This window comes from Bos indicus x Bos taurus, chromosome 3, assembly GCF_003369695.1.
Source record: "Bos indicus x Bos taurus breed Angus x Brahman F1 hybrid chromosome 3, Bos_hybrid_MaternalHap_v2.0, whole genome shotgun sequence".
NCBI classification, from domain to species: Eukaryota; Metazoa; Chordata; class Mammalia; order Artiodactyla; family Bovidae; genus Bos; species Bos indicus x Bos taurus.
In genome coordinates this window covers 27,343,914-27,365,687 of record NC_040078.1, presented here as the reverse complement: position 1 = coordinate 27,365,687, position 21,774 = coordinate 27,343,914, and the positions used below count along the sequence as shown (strand labels likewise).

The 21,774-nt window shown below is 45.9% G+C and overlaps 1 protein-coding gene across 2 annotated transcripts in view; it reads left to right on the top strand.

The window, feature by feature from the left end:
* The window catches only part of MAB21L3 (mab-21 like 3), a 28,498-nt gene extending 7,633 nt beyond the window's left edge, over window positions 1–20,865 (top strand). The window contains exons 1-6 of one of the 2 annotated variants that reach the window (XM_027535879.1): window positions 2,971–3,060; window positions 7,094–7,195; window positions 7,344–7,635; window positions 12,312–12,490; window positions 12,958–13,152; window positions 17,683–20,865. In XM_027535879.1, the coding sequence (XP_027391680.1) occupies window positions 7,380–7,635; window positions 12,312–12,490; window positions 12,958–13,152; window positions 17,683–17,916 (864 nt within the window). In that variant the 5' untranslated portion in view covers window positions 2,971–3,060; window positions 7,094–7,195; window positions 7,344–7,379 and the 3' untranslated portion in view covers window positions 17,917–20,865. Of the gene's footprint in view, window positions 1–2,919; window positions 3,061–7,093; window positions 7,196–7,343; window positions 7,636–12,311; window positions 12,491–12,957; window positions 13,153–17,682 lie in introns of those variants that run through there. The other variant, XM_027535873.1, reaches the window with a different exon arrangement.
* The last annotated feature ends 909 nt before the right edge of the window (window positions 20,866–21,774 follow it).

Sequence of the window (21,774 nt, the reverse complement as noted above, 5' to 3'; positions counted from 1 at the left end):
GGAACTCTGCGCCTTTATCTGCATCTGCACCCATCTTCCGTCCCTTCTGAAACACCAAGGCCAGCTCCTGAGCAGGTTTCTGGATTTCCACGACTCCTCCTGGCTGGGAAGCACTTGCCTGGGGGGTTTTGCTCTCTGCCTTCCTCCTTTTCCACTGGCTTTTTTCCTCTCAGCATTGAATCCGTGTGTCCTTTTGAAATAAATGTGTTGCTGTCCTTGTTCTTGTTCTCCAGCCAAGCTTCCCAGAGAAGTTGCTTGCGTCTGAGTTTACTCGCTCATCTCCCGTTCTCTTTAAACCCACTGCTGCCTGACTTAACGCCCACTGTTTTCCCCAAACACGTCACTCTGGTTCTAGTTACCAAACTATGGACATCTGGGGACCTTATCTCATTCAGCCACTAACTGTTGACCTTGTTTTTGACATTCTTCTTCCTTTTCTTTCAAGACCTCTCACTGTTTGTTCTCCCACCTCACCATCCTCCTCTAAGGTTAACATCTGCTCCAACAAAGTAGAAATAATTGTATCTCTCTGCTTGTGCTCTTCAGGTTAGGTTTTCTCTTTCTAGAACAATCTTCATGCCCTTCTCTTTCCAGCTAACTTCTGCTAGCCTTTTAAGTTACAACTCTGACACACCAGGCTTCCAGGAAGGCCTCCAAACTAGAGGCAGCTTCCATTTTCTTTGCACCCACACCATCCTGTGCAAACCTATAGTTAGTACTGTGCACGCATGTGTGCTCAGTCACTCTGTCGTGTCCAGCTCTTTTGAAACCCCGTGGACTATAGTCTGCCAGGTTCCTCTATCCATGGAATTTCCAGGCAAGAATCCTGGAGTGGGTTGCCATTTCCTACTCCTGGGATCTTCCCGACCCAGGGATTGAACCAATGTCTCTTGGATCTCCTGCATTGGCAGGTGGATTTTTTCCCACTATACCATCTGGGAAGCCTGTATTTAGCACTAGATGGCTATAATTTTAATTTCCAGTTTATTGGTCTGCTGTCAACCTCCTGACAACATTGGCTGCACAGAACTTGGCCTAAAGTGGATGTTCAGCAAAAACTGGTCTAATAGAATTGAGAGAAGTCCTACACTGGAAAGGACCCTTCATTATGCTTCTACAAACATTTGCCTGTAGTCTTGGCATGGCAAATGGCCTTCCCCTCTCTACCTTCTCTCTTTCACTTACACACTCTGAAAGATGCAGAATCTTGGTCGTTTACAGATGCTCAAGAAAGCTACCCTTGGTCCCTTCTCCTATGGATGAATGTCGTGAGATGAACATACAGAGAGTTGTGGAATGTGCAGAGCCTGGCAGACTATAGTCCATGGGGTTGCAAAAGAGTCGGACACAACTTCTTGCTTGTGGCAAGAAGATGAAATCAGAAGCTAGTATAGGCCTGATCGGGGCTTCTTAGGTGGCACAGTGGTAAAGAAACACGCTGCTAATGCAGGAGATGCAAGAGATGCCAGTTTGATCCTGAGTCAAGAAGATCTCCTAGAGAAGGAAATGGCAACCCACTCCAGTATTCTTGCCTAGGAAATTCCATGGCTGGAGGAGCCTGGCGGGTTACAGTCCATGGGACAGCAAAGAGTCAGACAAGACTGAGCACACGTGCGCACAGACCTGATCATCATAGTTAAGGTCAGACAAGAACCGTGCTACCCAGCATCTGTGAGGGAGATGCTTATCATATGCCAGCCTGTAGGTGCCTCCCATGTAAAATAACAAACAGCCCCTTCCAGTTCTTGGAGGCTTCTGTGCAGAGTCAGAAGCAACATCATTGCACACCTTTTCTTATGGATCTAGGAGCCAAAGGAGGGAGTGAACACAGGGGAGAAGGGAACCATCATTTATTGATGACATACACGAAGCAAGCTGTGCCACGTTCACATGCGTTAGACTGTTTCATATTCACCAACCTGGAGAGCAGGTATTATTATCCCTTTTTCGAGTCTCACCACAGTTCACAAAACCCTGTGGGATAGCCTGTCCCCCACCACCTTCCAAGTTCATCTCCTTCACCCTCCTTCTTTTCCTGTCATGACAACAGCTTCCTTGCTGGCCCTCGAGCCTTGCTAAGCTGACTCCTGCTTTAGGGGTCTTGGAATCTGCTTTCCCAAGCTGTCATCAGGGCTCACTCCAATGTCACCTCCTTCCAGAAGCCTTCTCTGCCCTCCCAGTCTAAAATAGCAACCCCAGGACTTCCCTTGTGATTCAGTGGTTAAAACTGTACACTTCCATGGCAGGGGGCACAGATTTGATCTCTGATCAGGGAATAAGATCCAACATGCCAGACAGCATGGCCAAAAAGTTTAAAAAAAGTTGCTGTTGTTCAGTCGCAGAGTTCTGTCTGAGTCTTTTGAGACCTTATGGGACTATAGCCCATCAGGCTCCTCTGTCCATGGAATTTCCCAGGCAAGAATACTGGAGTGAGTTGCCATTTCCTTCTCCAGGGGGTCCTAAAATGGTAGACCCTTTATTCTCTAGTCCTTTCGTCTATTTTATTGCTCTTCTTGGGACTTATCATACTTGATCTTACATTATACATGTGTGTGTTTGTGTGTGTCTATATACATATATATAGAGAGAGACATATATACATGTATCCTGTACTTTCAACTAGAGGGCAAGCATTTCTATCTTGTTTGCTGTTGTTTTGTCTACTGTCATGCCAAGGACCTAGACAGGCATCTACCACGTGGCAGGTTCTAGATCAGTATTGAGAAATTCTCCTATTTCAGAAGAGAACACTGAGGCACCAGCGAGCATCATCAGAAGTGAGTTCATCTCTCCTGGAGTTCTTGGGAAGGCAGGGTTTTCTGAGCTGATTGCTTTGGTCCCCACCACCAAGCCCTGTCTCCTCCCTTCCCCAGGGCCTGATCCAGGTATAACCACCTTTGCTGATCCCTTCACATGCAGGTGGACTTGAGGCGCCAGTGGATTTCCCAGATGGTGGAAGAGGTGCAGAAAGTTGTCCATCACCTGACCACAGAAATAAGCTACCAAGACTTTCGATTTCAAGCCATCCCTTACTGTGACACGTACAATGAGAACATTAAGGTAAGCAGGTCACTTGGCTCCAAGTGCCCACCCGGTGAGCCAGGAAATGGGTGGGTAGTCTCAGTATGTGTCAGGCACTCACACCACTAAGAGTACCAATAAGGCTTCCTAGTATTTACCATCTGCACACTCGTTGCATAGATGTTACCGCAGTTGAGGTCCCACATTCCTACGTAACAGATGATGAAAATGGAAGCTTGGAGAAGTCAAAGGACGTGATCAAGGCTTTTAGACATTAAAGCCAGAATTCCACCCAGGGCTTCTGATCCCAAAGCAAGTCCTAGTGTACCGATTAAAGTTCAGTGAAGCACACATTCATTTATTAAGCCCCCACACAATAGACTAGGCACTGCCTAGAGAGAGGACTCAGGGCATTGATGAGAAAAATAGTTGAAAGTGATAGTCGATGGGCTACAGGTCGGAGAAGAAAGAAAGTAGAAGAGGTGACCCTTAGAGATTGCAGGAGCCTCCTGGCAACCCGGTCCCTGCTGAGGAGTCCCACAGAACTGTGAGCCCTAGGCCCCCTGTGTGACAACCAGCACTCATGAGGCATTGCAGTGTGCCCAGAGCTAGGCTCACAGAGATCACACCCAAACCTGCACACAGCCTAGTAGAAGAGACATTATGGTTGGCTCCCTTTTAGAAATGAGAGAAACGAGGCTCTGAATCATTCTGAATCCCTGTGCTTCCCCCTCCCCCTGCACCGCTTTTAAAAATTTTATGTATTCCTGGCTTGCTGGGTCTTTGTTGCTGCTCAGGCTCTTCTCTACTTGCGGCGAGCAGGGGCTACTCTCTAGGTGCAGTGCAAGGGCTTCTCATCGCAATGGCTTCTCTTGTTGTGCAGCACAGGCTCCAGGGAGTGAGGGCTTCAGTAGTTGTGGCATGTGGGCTCTAGAGCACAGGCTCAATAGTTGTGGCCAATGAGCTTGGTTGTTCCACAGCATTTGGATCTTCCCGGATCAGGAATCAAACCCGTGTCTCCTGTATTGACAGATGGATTCTTACCACTAAGCCACCAGGGAAGCCCCCCATGCTCCTACATTTTGTTTTTCTTATAGCACATTAGAATTAAAGAATTATATTATACTTTAACGTAAGTGAAAGTGAAAGTCATTCAGTCATGTCCGACTCCTTGCAACCCTATGGACTATATAGTCCATGGAATTCTCCAGGCCAAAATACTGGAGTGGGTAGCCATTCCCTTCTCCAGGGATCTTCCCAACCCAGGGATCAAACCCAGGTCCCACATTGCAGGTGGATTCTTTACCAGCTGAGCCACGAGGGAAGCCTTAATATAAGTAGTAAACTTATACGTACACTTGCCCCAGCTCTCACATAAGACCGTGAGTTCCTTGTTTATAAGGATCATGTCTCTTGCTTGTTCCCTTCCTAGTACCCAGCATGGTGGGTGGCCCATGGTAGACACTCAGCTTCTGCTGAATGAATAAGTAAGCAAAAGAATTACTACCTGAATGAAAAACCATTGCTCTGCTAAGTTGCTTCAGTTGTGTCCGACTCTTTGCAACTCCATGGACTGTAGCCAACCAGGCCCCTCTGTCCGTGGGATTCTCCAGGCAAGAATACTGGAGTGGGTTGCCATGCCCACCTCCAGGGCATCTTCCTGGCCCATAGATCGAACCCAAGTCTCTTATGTCTCCTGCATTGGCAGGTGGGTTCTTTACCACTAGCGCCACGTGGGAAGTCAGCCCAGTACATTTCAAGTTTGGTGGGTACGAGGACCACCCACAAGATTCTGCGACTTGTGGATTTGGGGACAGTATCAGATTTTAGGAAATTTACCCCAGGATGATAATTATAAACTTAGATTGCATCTTGGGACGTCAGAACATCATCTTCCCACCTCTACCACCCTGCCAACCTAAACAGGACAAATATAGGCCAGTGACTATGAATAGAAACATACATCACTTTTTCTAGAACTATATCTGGGGAAATTTCCTGCTGTTGTCTCACTTAGAAGTCATAACTTAAAATACATCTTCCATTTATATACATCATGTCCTATATAATACATTAAGTTTTGAAAAAAATAGTTACAGTGGGGCATATAAATACGCTTTTATTTTCTCTTGGACCAAATTCAATAAGTATGTATTAAGCACCATTTATGTGACTAATAACATGATACTTGGGTTTTGGGATTCACATGCAAGTGGGTTCAAAAAAATGTATAGATTTTGAATGTCATAGTTTAGGTCCCCCTCTTGTTTTAATCCTACCACATTTCAATGGATACCAGAAGTCATGTGGACCTGTTACTGAATCGTGGGGTCTGGCTGCTCACCATTCAAAAGGCAATAAACAGGCCACATTGGTGGAAAGAAAAGTTTATTTCAGGTTCAGTGACTGGTGGGGGAGGGAGGGCGTCTGTCCAAAGGCCGACTCCCCACCTGACAATCGGGGGCAAGAGCTTTTATAGACAGGGAGGGGGCTACTTGCAAAAGCAGCACAGTCATCTCAGATAGTCATCTTCAGATTGGTCCTCGGTGGTCTGACCAGCATCACCTTGGCTGTTTTAGGTACAGTTAATCTTCAGTTGCAGGGTCAGTTTCTTTCTGTTTCTTTGAGACCCATTCTCGGAACTGAGGCAGCTTATGTCATGGCTACAGTCTGGTCATTGTGTAGTTAACTTCTCCAGCTGGTGGGGGTTTCAGTATCTGTAAGACATCTCAAGGATATGGCTCAGAATATTAACGACAGCCCCTGAGGAGGAACTAAAGGTCCTTGACCATGCTTCATGACTACATTATTATTATTTCATCTCCTTTGACTGTTTTCCTTTGTTTCCACGTGTTCTCACTTCTCTGATTAACTTATTCTTTGACTAAAGTTTTCCACAGACAAAAGGCAGGCAGAGGACATGGGGGTGGGGCAAGGACCATAGGTTCCTGCTCCATTTCAGACCCGTCATCTCAAGAATCAAACTACTGTTCCCTGAGAATGAGCACGATTTGGTTGCTGCTGATTTCAGTGTTCACCCCTGAATTCTGACCGACAGGTCCCTGGGCAAAAATTATCCAGTTCCATTGTCAGAACTTTCCGTGGAAAGGCGGTAGCTCCTCCAGTGTATAACTGAGTGATGGGGAAACAAACAGGGTGGAGCGGGCTGCTGTGTGATGTGGTTAACTATCATTTCCCTTTGGTGGTACCGCACCATTTACCATCGTGTTCTACCTCTTGGACTATTGGCGTGACAGCTGCTTACCTGGTTCTTGTAAAAATAGAGTTAAGTAGATTCTTAGTGTTCACCTTTTTCCCCATTTAACTTAGAATCATCTCAGTAACTCACATTTGTCTCAACAAAAAGGTTTTCGTTTCTGTGACTCTGTAAGGATTAGTCATTAAAACTGGATCATCAGTCCAAGTAAAAAAATTCTACATTTGGCAAAATGGTCTCACCTCCTCTCCACCCCTTCCCACCCTTAATTTATTATCAGATCTTCCATCCATCCCAGGTCATTCATTCTTTTTTTATTATTATTTCTTTATTTGACTGCCTCAGGTCTTATTTGTGGCACGTGGGTTCTTTAGTTGCAGCAGGCAAGCTCTTAGTTACAACACGAGGGATCTAGTTCCCTGTTCAGGGATTGAATCTGGGCCCCCTGCATTGGGAGCACAGAGTCTTAGCCACTGGACCACCAGGGAAGTCTCCCCAGGTCATTCATTCTTGACCAAGAACCAGCTCAGGAGAGAAAATTAACCACTGAATGAACAATCAGAACATCCAAGGTCAGGATCCAGCTCTACCTACCACTGACTGGCTGTGTGTCCCCCGGGGAGACTTTGAACCCCTCCGAGCCTCAGGCTCCTCATTTGGTCAGTGTTAGCAAAGCCCAACTCGTGTGTGACTGTGGACACGAGACAGGCAAACGCACAAGCATTGGAGTGCTTGGTATGTGCAGAATGCAGCGACTACTAGCTCCCTTCCCTGCTTTTTCTCCCCTACCCCAACCCCACCCCAAAAGGCAGGTGCCTCTAGAGTTCTGGGTCCACTTCACTCTTTTTCTTGCAGATCCATGAAACCCAGGCCTCACTGAGTTAATTTCTTTGCCCGAAGCGTTACAATGGGCTAGTGGCACAACAGAGATGGAATCCTCTGCCGACAGGCGGGCAGGTGGGCGCGGTTCTGTCCTCCTTGTCACATTGCTGAGGGTTGAGTGGTTCACTGAGTGGCCTGGGTCAGCAGGGCGGCTCCCCCAGGGCTTCCGCCACCTCCCGAGTCTAGGGGCTGACACTCCCACTCTCCCCTTTGCTGACCCCAGGTCTTGGCTCCCACCCAGTTCCTCATCACAGTCCCGATGAGAGGCCTGGCCGGGTACAGGGAGGCCCGGCAGCAGCGCTGGCGCTTCTACAGCCTGAAGGGCACCCGTCTGCCCTGCCCCCTGCAGGACCCAGAGGGCCTGCAGCAGTGGCTGGGGGTGGAGCAGTTTCTGAAGAGCCCCGGGCAGTGGCACGAGGCAGACGTGAACATCGAGGGAGACATTGTGCCCGCCAAGGTCCTCCAGGTGTTCCGGAAACTGGTTGAAAACGCGATTGAGACCTGTCACCTGTCAGGTGAGCCAGTCGGGGAGCGTACAAGGAAAGTGTCTAGCATTTCTGTTTTGCTCTAAAAACAAAAGTGTCCTCTGCTTGGGTGTTTCCTGAAGCTCACGCCCCTACATTGAGGATAAAATCGTGTGCTTTTTACATCTGCCTAATTCTCATTACATGAATTAGCTCTTTTTTTTTTTCCTGGTGTGACACACAGAATGGAATTCAAACTCACAACACACATTCGTGGCCTTAAGTGGATTACTGCTCTGGCACAGGTAAACCAGTCTTGGGGTTATGCACCCTTTCCAAGACGTGAGCTTCAAAACCTGAGTATTCTCATGAACAAGCAAATTCCTCATAAAGCTCAGATCTTTGTTATTAGCACATTTTCACCACAACACCCTCCAACTGACCGCCGTACTCCTCCGGTGTTCTGGGGCAGCACCCTGGGGAACGCTGACTTAGACCAGAACACAAAAGCCAGAAGCTAAAAGGAGCCGATTATGTTTGACAACCACAGAAGCTTTGCTTTTTCCTTTTTTTATTGAAGTAGAGTTGATTTACAATGTTGTGTTAGTTTCAGGTGTAAGCAATATGATTCAGTTATAGATATATATGTGTCTTTTCTCTTCCCTATTCTTTTCCTTATAGGGCACTACAAAATATTGAGTATAGTTCCCTGTACTATGCAGTAGGTCTTTGTTGGTTATCCATTTTATTTTTTAGTGTGTGTAGTAGAGTTTTATTAAAGTCTGAAAAGGGACATAGAAAGCTTCTGACATAGACATCAGAAGGGGCACAGAGAGTGTCCCCCCGGTTATCTATTTTTTATATAGTAGTGTGTGTATATGCTAATCCCAAACTCCTAATTTATCCCTCTGTCTGACCCTTTCATTTTTGGTAACCGTAAGTTTCTTTCCTATGTCTATAGTTTTATTTTTGTATTATAAATAAGTTGATTTGTATACTTATTTTTTTAGATTTCACATACAAGTGATATCATATCTTTCCCTTTCTGACTTTAGTATGATAATCTTTTTTTTTATGGATGACTAATATTTCATTGTATATATAGACACATAGACATATATATACATCTTCATTATCCATTCATCTGTTGATGGACATTTAGGTTGCTTCCATGTCTTGGCTATTGTAAATAATGCTGCAATGAACTTTGGTGTGCATGGATCTTTTTGAATTACAGTTTTCTCACAACCCCCAAACTCTAAGCTATAGTCCGTGGGATTTTCCAGGCAAGAGTACTGGAGTAGGGTGCCACTGCCTTCTCCCATGCCTTATTCTAGGAAGTGTAAATTGGTGTCCCCCCTTTTTTAAAAGGGTTTTTATATTTGTAATGTGCTTACTTGGCAATTCAACAATTCCAGTTCTAAAATACATTCCTACAGATACACAAAGAAATAGGCACAAAGATATCCAGTGAAATAGGCTTGGTAACAGTAAGTAATCAGAAACCATCTGATGGCTACCGAAGGAACACTGACTACATAAATTATGCTACATCTGCCTAGTGGACTTTTAAGCAGCTTTTAAAAATAATAAAGTTTGTCAATATGAGACTGGGGACTCACATCTGTCTAGGCAACATTATTCACACTCTATGAGTATCCTGGGGTATATTTCTCCAAGAAGAATTATGTTTGATTTTTCCTGGTACTCCCAGAAGTTCCACCTTACCTGGATGATTTGGGGTTGGAAACATTCAGGCCCTAAACACAGAAGGGTGACTAATGCCTTTGAAATTCTAGGGAGGAGGGAAAATCTTGCTTTTTGTTGCTGTTGCGTTTTATATTGAATCAACTACCCAAAGCCCACAAGAAAAATCTATTTCTCTTAGTTCCTAATTTTCCTCAAGATACAGCTTTTCCTGACCTCAGGCTTGTGAGGCTCACCACCTAGCCTTGGCTCATCAGACCCCCTCTCTGCCTCTCTGTGCTGTTTCTATACACAGAAGCTGTAAGTATCAAGGGTTAATGCCATCAGGGTATTTTAGCAGTTCTCCCACTTAGTACTTTCCTAGACAGATGTTCTTGCTTCATTGCTAGTTTCATATGAGTCTCCTACTTTCTAGCAGTCTCTTTCCTTACTTGCAAATAATGTTTTTAAACTTTTATATGTCTTAGAGGCCATGGGTTTGGAAATCTCCAATCCAATATATGACTTTAATGGAAATCCCTCCTTTTAATTTCCCTTTTAAAATACTTTGTTGACTTTGGTGTTTTGCATATATTTCTCACTAATGGAGAGAAATTAGGATTAAAAAAAGAATGTGGTGTGTGTGTATACACACAGAATTATGAAAAATTCCCATGTAACATCAGTTCAGTCGCTCAGTCATGTCCAACTCTTTGCGACCCCATGGACTGCAGCACACCAGGCCTCCCTGTCCATGACCAACTCCTGGAGTTTACCCAAACTCATATCCATTGAGTTGGTGATGCCATCCAACCATCCCATCCTCTGTCATCCCCTTCTCCTCCCACCTTCAATCTTTCCTAGCATGAGTCTTTTCAAATGAGTCACCTCTTCGCATCAGGTGGCCAAAGTATTGGAGTTTCAGCTTCAACAACAGTCCTTCCAATGAATATTCAGGACTGATTTCCATCTGTGCAACATAGTTAAATGAAAAGTCAAACTGCTGAACAATATGAAACTCCATTTGTGTAGAAAGCAAAGGATTTGCATGTACTTTTGCTTGTCTAGACAGAATAGTTCTGAAAGATTCTGTAATGGAGATAGTTAACGTTGAATGGTTTTTACACTGTAGAGGATGCTTTCATGGATTATTTAATTTAATACTACTGGCAATCCTGTTAGAGTTAGGATCATTTTTCTAACTGTTCTACAAACAAGAAACTGAGATTTAGAGAGATCAAGTAATAGGCCGAATTTCACACACCAAATAAGCAGAGCTGCAGAAGCCAGGTGTGGGCTAGGCAGGCTGGAGCTAATAGGTTTGCTTACCTCCTCGTTCTGCGCTCAACACTGTTAATAGTGAAAGTGCAAATAAGAGATTCAAACTGGGCCAGGTTGATGAGGTGCTTTCAGTAAATAATGCTGAAGTGCCAGACGTTGTCATGTTCCTGTCTGGGCGGCTCTGATGAGATACAGACAATAAGCTGTTTATCACACCCCAGTCAAGGAGAGGAGTGTTTTCCTTTTGAACAACCTAACACAATTAGTGAATGAGTTTTCATTTCCTTCTTTGAGCAAGGAAAAACAAAATAATAGATTTCGATTCAGGATGGCTCATCCTTATCTATAATGAAGGCAAGTTCAGCTCAGTTCAGTCGCTCAGTCATGTCCGACTCTTTGCTGCTGCTGCTGCTGCTAAGTCGCTTCAGTTGTGTCTGACTCTATGCGACCCCATAGACGGCAGCCCACCAGGCTCCTCCGTCCTGGGATTCTCCAGGCAAGAACACTGGAGTGGGTTGCCATTTCCTTCTCCAATGCATGAAAGTGAAAAGTGAAAGTGAAGTTGCTCAGTCGTGTCTGACTCTTTGCGACCCCATGAATTGCAGCATGCCAGGCCTCCCTGTCCATCACCAACTCCCGGAGTTCACTCAAACTCACGTCCATCGAGTTGGTGATTCCATCCAGCCATCTCATCCTCTGTCGTCCCCTTCTCCTCCTGCCCCCAATCCCTCCCAGTATCAGAGTCTTTTCCAATGAGTCAATAATGAAGGCAAGCAAACAAACAAACAAAAAAAAACTACGGTGTATCTTTTGAAAGAAAGGGGAAACAGATTAGAAATGAATTCTAGTCTATCAACTGGAAAATGTCCCCAGGCCCATTCCTTTTCTCTCCCTCTCTTTGCTTGGTTGGAAAAGACAATGAGGGCTTCTTTCTGCTCATTTGACCCTTTCAGCCAGTGGCCATGACACACTTGCAAGTATTTTATGATTACAAGGCTTACGGTGATAAATCCCTCCAAAGGCGGGCTAGTTAATGGGTGGTGGGAACAAATAGCATCCCTGAGACTGGAACTTGGTTAAGAGACAGGTTAAGCTGAACTCCACCAAAGGCAAATGAATAAGTCAGGGGTCTGAGGCTATCCTAAATGTGGTTGGATACCTGGGTTATAGAAAAATGCTTGGGTTTCATCTTATAGTAGCAAAAACTATTTCTTTTCCTTGTATACTATGCCTCGGTTGAGCCTTCTGGAAAGAGTCAACTGCTTTTTTAGAAAAGGTACAGTAAAACCTTGGGGGGAGAGGATGAAGGAGAAAAGAAAACCCCACCAACAGTGAGATTTTCTAGCAATATTCTATCAGTATTTACTTAGCTAACTGTCTCATGTTGACATAAACGTGGGCTTCCCTGGTGGCTCAGATGGGAAAGAATCTGCCTGCAATGTAGGAGATGTGGGTTCGACCCCGGGGTCAGGAAGATTGCCCGGAGAAGGGAACAGCAATCCACTGCAATATTTTTGCCTGGAGAATCCCAGAGGAGCCTGGTGGGCTACAGTCCATGGGGTTGTGCAGAGTCAGACACGACTAAATGACGAACACTTTCACTTTGACCTAAACATGCCACCTTGGGGGTGCTAGTGAAATTCAGAAAGTCGCTCCACCAATTACAAGGGGCTGGCCCAAGCCACAGCTCACAAATTCCTTCTTCAAACGCTGGTATCGAACCATTATTTGTCTTCTCATTGTCTGTCATTTACCACCAGACAGGGTCCGCATGCTAATGGACCACCTTGTAGTTCGAGTTGTCGTGGAAACCTCTGCAGGTCAGGTGGAACTACAGCTGACCCCCTCAGTGGACATCCCCACCGCCTGGTCCAAGAAAGCCCAGTGGCCTTCGTGTCTGAAGCGCTGGCCTTCTCCAGAGACAGTGCAGTGCATCAAGGTATCATCCTGCAGGGTCCCGGCTCACTAGAGGCGCTCTCAGCTTAACCACCCAGGGCATCATTGGCCGCCATCCAGCTTCGGAAGGATAATTGAGATTTCACTAGATCCCCAGAACCTGCAGGGGCACCTGGGAACCTGCTACAAATGCAGATTCCTGAGCCCGGCTCTGGGCCTGCTGAAGAGACGTGCGAGGCAGGGCCCAGAATTCTGTGTTCTCAGGAGGCCTCCAGGTGATTCTGGGGCAGGCTCAAGTCGGAGAACCACTGCCCGAGAGAAAGTGGGCGCAGCCTTCCCCGTGAACTGCCCACGTGCAAGGGGCTGGCCTAGAGGCTCCCTCAGTGTCCCCACGTGGGCGGAGCTGCCTGCCCACTGGCAGGGCCCCCACCCTAGTGGGCTGCTTCGGAGATGGCTTTCTCCCGGACCAGCCCCACCCTTCTCACTTCCCGCGGTGTTTCTCTCCCTCAGTCATTCGGGTTCAGCTTGCTGGCCTGTTCAAGCTATCACTGGCAGCTGAGCTTCTTGCGGGCAGAGCAGGTGCTGCTGGAGCAGCTGGATGAGGACGGGGGCTGCCGCCGGAAGTGCTTTCAGGCCCTGAGGCAGATGAAGGAGGACGTCTGGTGTCCGGGGACGCGGCCTGTGATCACGTCCTACCATCTGCAGGTGAGTGGGCGGCCCCAGCGCAGAGGGGCTGGGGCGGGGTGGGTCTCTCTGCAGTGTGTGTGTGTGTGTGTGTGTGTGTGTGTGTGTGTGTGTATAGAAACAGCCCCAATGCGTGCCCACAGTGTGTTTGTGTGTGTGTGTGTGTGTGTGTGTGTGTGTGTGTGTGTGTATAGAAACAGCCCCAATGCGTGCCCACAGTGTGTGTGTGTGTGTGTGTGTGTGTGTGTGTGTGTGTGTGTGTGTGTGTGTAGAAACAGCCCCAATGCGTGCCCACAGCAGCCCTGCCCAGGGTTCCCGTCTTCTCCTCTTTCCGCCTCCTCCCTTCCTTCTTCCGGTTCCCCTCTTCTCTTACTCCCTTTCTGTATTGCCTTCTCTGTCTCTCTCTCTCTCTCCCTGTTTCACTCAACAAACCAACCCAAGTGCCCACTGCGTGCCAGCAACCCTGCTGAGGTTCAGAAATGAATTACAGCATGCATTCTCTACTCCGGAGAAGTCTACAGTCTGGTGAGATCTTGTGAGCTGCTCAGACCTCAGGTGGATTCACATTTTCCCTCATGTTATCATGCATTCAGTCTGCACTCTAGCCCAGGTGTGCATGCACACACACACCCACACTTTGTGCAGAGGAGGAAACCAGGAAATGCTGGGGTTACCCCACGAACATGGCAGCAAACCTGAACTTCCAGGTTACAAATCACATTTTTTTTTTAACTTTAATTTTATTTAATTATTTATTTATTTTTGATGGTCGTGCGTTTTTGTTGCTGCACATGGGCTTTCTCTAGTTCTGGTGAGCCGGAGCTATTCTTCTCACTGCAGTGGCTTCTCTTGTTGAGGAGCGGAGGCTCTAGGGCACGGGCTCAGTAGTTGTGGTGCTTGGGCTTAGTTACTGTGAGGCATATGGAATCTTCCCAGATCAGGGATCAAACCCATGTCCCCTGTAATGGCAGGCAGATTCTTTACCACTGGACCACCAGGAAGGTCCCGGCAAGGATTTAGCATTAGACCACTATGAATGCATTCACTCATTCACTCACTCATTCATTCACCCAGCAAATGTTTCTTGAGATGTCTGTGGGCCAGTCACCTGGCCCCTGCACCTGCTGTGTGCTCTAAACATGGAGGTGCAAGCTGAGCAAACACGACATGGTCTTGCTCTTGTGTAGCTTGTGGTCTAGCAAGGGAGACAGGTGCACGTGGAATTGTGCCACGTGGGGAATACTGGGAAGGAGAGGAGCATTGCTCTAGGAGGATGCAGGGCAGCAGAACCTGACCTGGACTCAGGGATCAGGGGCTCACCCCAGGGAGAGGTCTTTTGATCACACTCGCAACTCCTCATTCTCAAAGTTCCAACCATACTTGGTGAACTGGACACTCCTATAATACCGTGTGCATCACACTGAGGGTGGAGGTGTCTGACTCTTACAGACAGCACAGCCCCAGCCCCACTGTTACCCATCTCAGAGCATCAGCCCTTCTCCCTGACCTTCTGCACGGGAAAGCACAGGTTGCTGGGGTGTGCTGTGCCCTTCTGCACGCTCCTGTCTGTGCCCCGTCTCATCCAGTGGACGACTGTTTTCTCGTCCCGTGTTACTCTTTCACTCCTAACACAAGCTATTGAAGGGCAGCTAGTACCAAACCCTTTTATCTCTCCCAATGCTTCGTACATAGTAATTGCGCAGTAAATACTTGTTGATCATGGTCATGAATGATCTTACATTTCACCCCTCTTTTCCCCCTGCAGAATCACTAGTTTTTGCTTTGCTTTCTGTCTTTTCTGATAACCTGTTCTCCCTGTCCTGCCTGAGAATCTGTTAACATCTCATTTGCACATATAGCGAGGCCTTCCTCTTCTGGTTCAGCATTCTTAAAGTGTCCCCAAGCATGTCCCCCTAAAAACATACACCTATTCTCCTGGATCGAGGATGCATATTTTCTGAAGGTAGTCTAATTCATTTGGGGGGGTTAGCTTCTTTCTTACATACCTTTCCACAGACCACGCTAGGAAGAGTCAGAGCTGAGAAGGAAACCCTTGGCTATCTCATATCACATCTCATACTCTTAACTAACCACTGACTTCATTGCTCCACAGTCAGGCTGAATAGAAATGCTTTAAATAGCATGAGTGTTTTAGGAAGATTGAATAGGGCCACCACGGGTCTTCTACCCTTGACTGCTCTCAAAGCTGTACTCCAGCCAGGGTTTACTTGTATTCCAGTGACTTCTAGCTCATCTAGAGGATTTCAGGGAAACTCCTTAAATGTCTTCCGTTTTAGTCTTCCTTAGCCCACCTGCATGGCATAATAAAATCAAACATTCTTAAGAGTGGGCATTTAAAAGGGCGCGGGGTTGTTTGTTGAGAAATCAAAACAGTACTGACTGCCTTTTCCTCTCGTCGTTCACTCTTGCTCCAAGGGCAGAATTCTCTCATGTGCAGACACTGGGATGGACTTGGCTGATGGCAATGTGCTATTAAACACCACCCTGGGTGATGGCTTGAGTGTGTAGGATTCTTGCCAAGGCTTTAGTCCGGGGAAAGTGGAAGAGACTGGGTTGCAAAACAGCATCAGGAAGGATGTGCCAGTCACGGTCACCTCGTAGAAGGTTGTTACATCCTTCCCAAAGAGGCTTCCCCCACTAACAATATTTTTTTAATTGGGTTTTTAACTTTTTTTTTTTTTGGTCTTGCCTCACATCATGTAGAATGTTAATTCCCTGACCAGGGATCAAACACATGCCCCCTGCATTGGAAGCATAGAGCCTTAACCAATGGACCACCAGAGAAGTCCCTCCCCCATAGCAATTTCATGTGAAGAAAGAACTTATCTTTCATTGGCTTATTTATGCTTAAACCTGCTCAAAGGCACAGAGGCTTGCTTATAATAGGCTTAAGTGCTTCTGTTTGCTTAGGGAGATAAAAGCTTAACTACAAGAGGAATTAAAACATGTTTTTGTATCTAGGTTATCTTGACTAGCATGAAATTATCTCCAACTCATTTACTCAAAACAATGTCCTCTAAATCAAAACACACTCAGGATCTTGCTGTGAACCTAAAACTGCTCTTTTACTTTTTAGTAAAGACTATATTTTAAAAATACTCAGTATCTAAACCCAAACATTAATTCATTATTTCACTCCATCAAAAAATGTTTACTAACTACCTCTCATGGGCCAGTCCCTCTGCTGAATGCTGGTAACATGAGTGTGAATACAAATAGGTCTTGTTCTCCACTCACATGGAGTTTGCTGTCTAGCTGTTGTTTAGTCACTAGTCATGTCCTACACTTTGTGACCCCATGGCCTGTAGCCCACCAGGCTCCTCTGTCCATGGGATTTTCCAGGCCAGAACACTGGAGCGGGTTGCCATTTCCTTCTCCAGGAGCTCTTCCCAACCCTGGGGTCAAGCCTGCAGTCTCCTGCATCTCCTGTATTGGCAGGTGGATTCTTTACCACTGAGCCACTTGGGAAGCCCTTGCCATCTAGTAATACACATAAATACACAGGAAAATGACCACTACTGTCATCATTGCTGCTGAAATGATGAGAATGTAATGAATAAATGTGATGAAGAGAGTGTCATAGGGAAGTCTAAGCTGAAGGATGAGTTTCCTGGACAAGTCGGGAAGGAAGAATGCTCCATACGGCAGACGTGGGTTGGGCAAGGCCCTGTGATAGACGAGAGCATGAAATGAGGCCAGCGTGGATAGAAGGAGAGAGAGAGAGGGAGAGCACAGGGTGAGACCGGAAAAAAAAGGAGGGGCCAAGCTTTGTCCACCAAACCATGCTAACAATTGTATTTTTTAATTAACAAGTAATGGGAAGACTTTGAAGTATTTTAGACAAGAAACATAGATTGATATTTCAAAAAGATCATGATGGCTACGATATGGATGGCAATAGATAGGATGGTGCCTAGAAGAGGTGCAGGCTGACTCACAGGGGATGAGGGGTGTGACACTCACAGGGTGTCAGGGGATATTATCAGTGATGAAGGTAAGTGGGTGGATTGAGAAATACACAGGCAGGAGGATTGGCAGGACTTGATAGGAGGTGGTAAGGGATCTTGCATAACAGCCTGAATGAACAGCCCTGGAAGCACACCAGGTACATGCGGCAGGGCCAGGAGTTCAGTTTGGACCTGTTGTTGTTTTTGTTCAGTTGCTAAGTCATATCCAGCTCTTTGTGACCCCATGGACTGTAGCATGCCAGGCTCCTCTGTCTTCCACTATCTCTCAGAGTTTGCTCAAATTCATGTCCATTGAGTTGGTGATAACCATCTAATCATCTCATCCTCATATGGACTGAGATGACTTTCAGATGGCCAAGTGATACCAGGTAAGGAAGTCAGAGGAGAAAGTACCAAAGAGGCAGGGAAACCAGGCGGAGGAGGCTGGGGATCCTGAATCCACGGTTAGAACCCTGGGGCTCCTGTCTCCTCCTCCCAAGGCCATGTGAGCTCAGGAACGCTCCTGAAGACACCCTGCTCAGTGGCCCAGGATGATGTCAGACACCACCTCTTGCTTCCACAGACCGTGCTCTTCTGGACTTGTGAGAAGTACCCCTATCCCAAGGACTGGCAAGTCTTCAGCAGGGGGTTCCTGCGCCTGGTGAGGAAGCTGCACAAGTGTGTGAGTCAGCGCTTCCTCAAGCATTACTTCGTGCGGAAGAGCAACCTCCTGCAGTATGCCAGTTCCTGCGAGCTGGACGCCCTGGCCCAGACGTTGGCCTTCTTCCTGAAGGACCCCCAGATCAGCCTGCCCTGATGCTGCCTGGCCTAGGACATTCTTGGACATTTTATTCAAGTTTGACCTCACTCTCCGTGGATGGTTCCTCAGTCAAATGCCAGGATCCTGTCTGGGAGAGAAGCCGCAGATGGCAGTGGAAATTACATCTACCCAGCAGCATTTCAGCAGGGGAACTTCTGCCCCATGATGTCTGGTCCACGCTCCCTGCAACCAAGCAAGCCTTTCTGCCCCACTAGCTACCTCTTCTGGGGATGGCTCTCATTGGGCTTCCCTGAGCCATAGATTCTGAACTGATGATGGTTCTGAATTTATTTTCCCTGTCTCAGGCTCTGATTGTCTGACAGGGAGGATGTAGAATGAGAACTCCTGAAAGGCCAGGCATCATCCTGCTTCCCAGGAGTGGTTCTCCAGCCCACTGAGCACAGGCTCATGATTTTCCATTTGTTAAATGGGACTATCCCTTTGCCTCCCCCAGGGCAGGGCTGCGAGCCTTCGGGACTGTGCTGCTGCCCTTTCAAGGGGAAGGCGCTGGATCAACACAACGTTTATTGTTGCTTTAGTGGCTGGGGTTCGCATTCAGGATCAGTAGCACAACTGGTTGAATGATTACATCTGCTAGGTGGTTAGCATGCCTGTGTGGCCCCTGTGCCCTCCAGTTCTCCTTATGCTGGCTGGAGCTTGTGGGTCTCCCTGGTCCCCTGGTGCTCTCTAAGAAAGGGAGCATGGTTTTGATGAGTAATGGAGTCGAAGGTGGAAGTGCAGTGATCCCGGTGCTGGCTTCCCATGCTGTGGGTCAGGGGTGGGACTTCTACTTACGGAAGGAACTCAATGCTGTGATCTGCATGGAATGACTTTGGTGTCACCCCTCTCTCAGTTTCTTCCTTTGCTTTACTTGGTTTGCTTACTTGTTCACTGATAAATATACGTTCATTAGGTACTGGGGATGCAGTGAAAGCAAGGTAGACAAGGACTCACCTGATGCAGATGACACCTAATGGTAGAGACAGGAAATGAACACCTGAAATAAATATGATTATTGCAAATGCCCCAAAGGAAATAAACAGAATACTGAAATAGAGCCATGAAATAGAGGGTGAAATTGCGAACAGCTGAAAGGGAAGAAAGGGGGCCAGGGGTTGGCATAAGTCAGATCACTTGGCCCTGTAAAGCTGGTAAGGAATTTGTTTTTTACTCTAAAATCAGAGGTATGACATTTGACCTCTCCAGAAGCAAAAGGTATCATGACTTGATTTGCATTTTAAATGTTCATTCTAGAAACTGTATAAAGGGGGTCTGGGGACCCATACTAGGATGGGGACCCTGAAGACACTTGAGCCCACGTATTTGAATTTCACTGAGATCATCAAGGCCACACGTCCTGTGAAGCACACAGAGAAGGAATTCTAGGAGTTCTTGGGGGATTCAGTTTCTTCTGAAACTCATTTATGCTTCTCAATTCAAGGGAATCCCTTATTACTTAGAACATTTCCCCCAGATATATAATCTCTAAAAGCATGAACTGCTGATTTTTTTTAAAAGAAAAGTCATGTTTGAAAATGGTACAATTATTTTTACAAAAATGCCGTAAGCAAGCATGGGGTCCTTGCATTGTCACATTGGAAATCATGGTTTTAAAATATTGAACAAGCATACCATTAATTTATAGTTTTGAAAAACATGAAATTATGAGCAAACCAATATTTTGTTGGTTATTTTGCATTCAAATTCTCATATTCTTGAGAAACATCATTTTTGAGAAGGTGGCAGATATATTTTTCTAATGATGAAAACAGCTGATGCAAGTTTTAGAACAGTCACAGAATTCCAAAAAGTGAAAGTTGATTGTACCATTGAACTGAAGTGTATGTATGTGTATGGAAAGGAATGGGACTGACATACTCCACAGCCTGATTCCAGGAGATAATTCCCACCTTTCTCTACAGTTTGTGGGTTTTTTTGAAGAAAGTACAACTATGTGCACATTCCTGGGAGTTCCTACTACTGGCCAGCAGAGGGCAGTGGGGGACTGCATATGAAAAGAGCCAGGTTCCCACCCATACAGCGCAGAGCCCAGCAGGTGTCGCTCCTCTCAGCCCATAGTTTAAACTGGCCTCTGCAAAAAGGGAACCAAGGGGCGAGGACTTCAGCTGATGCTGAATTGTTCTTTTCCTGCCATTTTGGCCAAAAAATTACCATCTTTCTGGTTAAAGCTCAAACTTAGCAACGGACTCTATGAGAGGATCGTTCATCTATTCCATTTCCTTGGATAGATTACACAGCTCTGAGAAATCTCACAATATTACTCTTTTATTCAGGTCAGATTTTTTTTTTTTTAATTCTCCCAAACCCCTTTTTCATTCATCTCCACTCTTCAGGCATCCCCCAACTATTTTTTTAGTGGAATGGTTGGCATTCAGAGATTGCAGTTGATTTGCTTGCATTCATATCCCACTTCTGAAACTAACTGCATGCCCTTGGCAAGCTGTTCAACCTCTCTAAATCTCCATTACTTTATGGGCAATGTTATGGGCTGGATTGTGTCCTCCCAAAATTCCTATGTTGGAGCCCTAACCCCCAATACATCCGAATGGGACTGTATTTAGAGCTAGGGGCTGTTAGGGTGGGGTCCTGATCCAATAAGACTGATGTTCTTAGAAGAAGAGACGCAGTGGACGGGGTGCAAAAAATGACCGCCTGAAAATTGAGGAGCAGCCTCAGGAGAAACCAGCAATGCTGGCACCTGGATCTTGTACTTATAGCCTCCAGACTGCGAGAAAACAATTTTCTGTTGTTTAAGCTATGCTGTGTAAGTCTGTGGTGTCTTGTTATGGTGATCCTGGGAAACTAATACATCATAAAAGAACATATACCTCACCACTTTGATGGGGGGATAAAGAGAACGATGGATGTAAAAAGCTGTTTGTTTAAAGCTGGCATGTAACCATTGAATAAACGTTTAGCATTTTAGATGCCTATTCCTCAAGTCTATTTGTGCACCTCTGCCATTCCTGATGACTGCTGCCACCCCACAGATAAATTCTTCATTGAGAAATTAGAAATCATCACAAGGAAAACATACCCATAACACTCCACATGTTCCCTAAGCCCATCTTTTCCTTCATCACTCTTGCTACAGTATAGGAAGAAAGATCTCTCCTGATGTCTCCATGTGTGATGGGCTGAAGCCTCCTAGCATCTTGGGGTCATTGTCCCATGTCTTTCTTGTGGCGTCCTCTGCACCTCCCCTGATCATCACCTGCATCTCTTCTCCCCTTTCTCTCTCCAGCTTCCTCAATTATACATGTGTCTCCATTTCCTTACTTCTTCATACTTTTTAAATTGTGAAAAATATCATACATATGAGGGTCTAAACTGTTTGAAGAGTTATAATAAAACAAATACCAATATACTCAATATCTAGGTAAAAAAAAATTTTTTTGCCACTTCTTTAGAATTGTCCTGGGTTCCTCTTCTGTTCCTCAGGCCCCTCCCTCCTTGACATAGGTCATCGTGCTCCCAAATTCTACATTCATCATTCTATTGCTTTTCTCTAGTTTTACCATATTTCATTGAACCTAAGTCCTCAACAATTGTGAGATGCATCATTATTTCATGTCTAAGAAAGAGAATGTACTCCTAAGGGTAATGACAAAACACCATAAATTGTAAGATGCATCCTAATTTTAGGTTAAAATGTGAAAAAGTATATTTTAGAATCAAGAAAATGTGACCTGTGTACATCCCAATTGTCTTTTTAGTTTTTAAGGTTTATGTAAACGGAACCATCCTGAATGAGGTCTTCTGTGGTTTGCATCTATGTCCGCAGTGTGCCTTGAAACTCCCATGTGGCATGGTTGTTCCTTTTAGCTGCCGTAT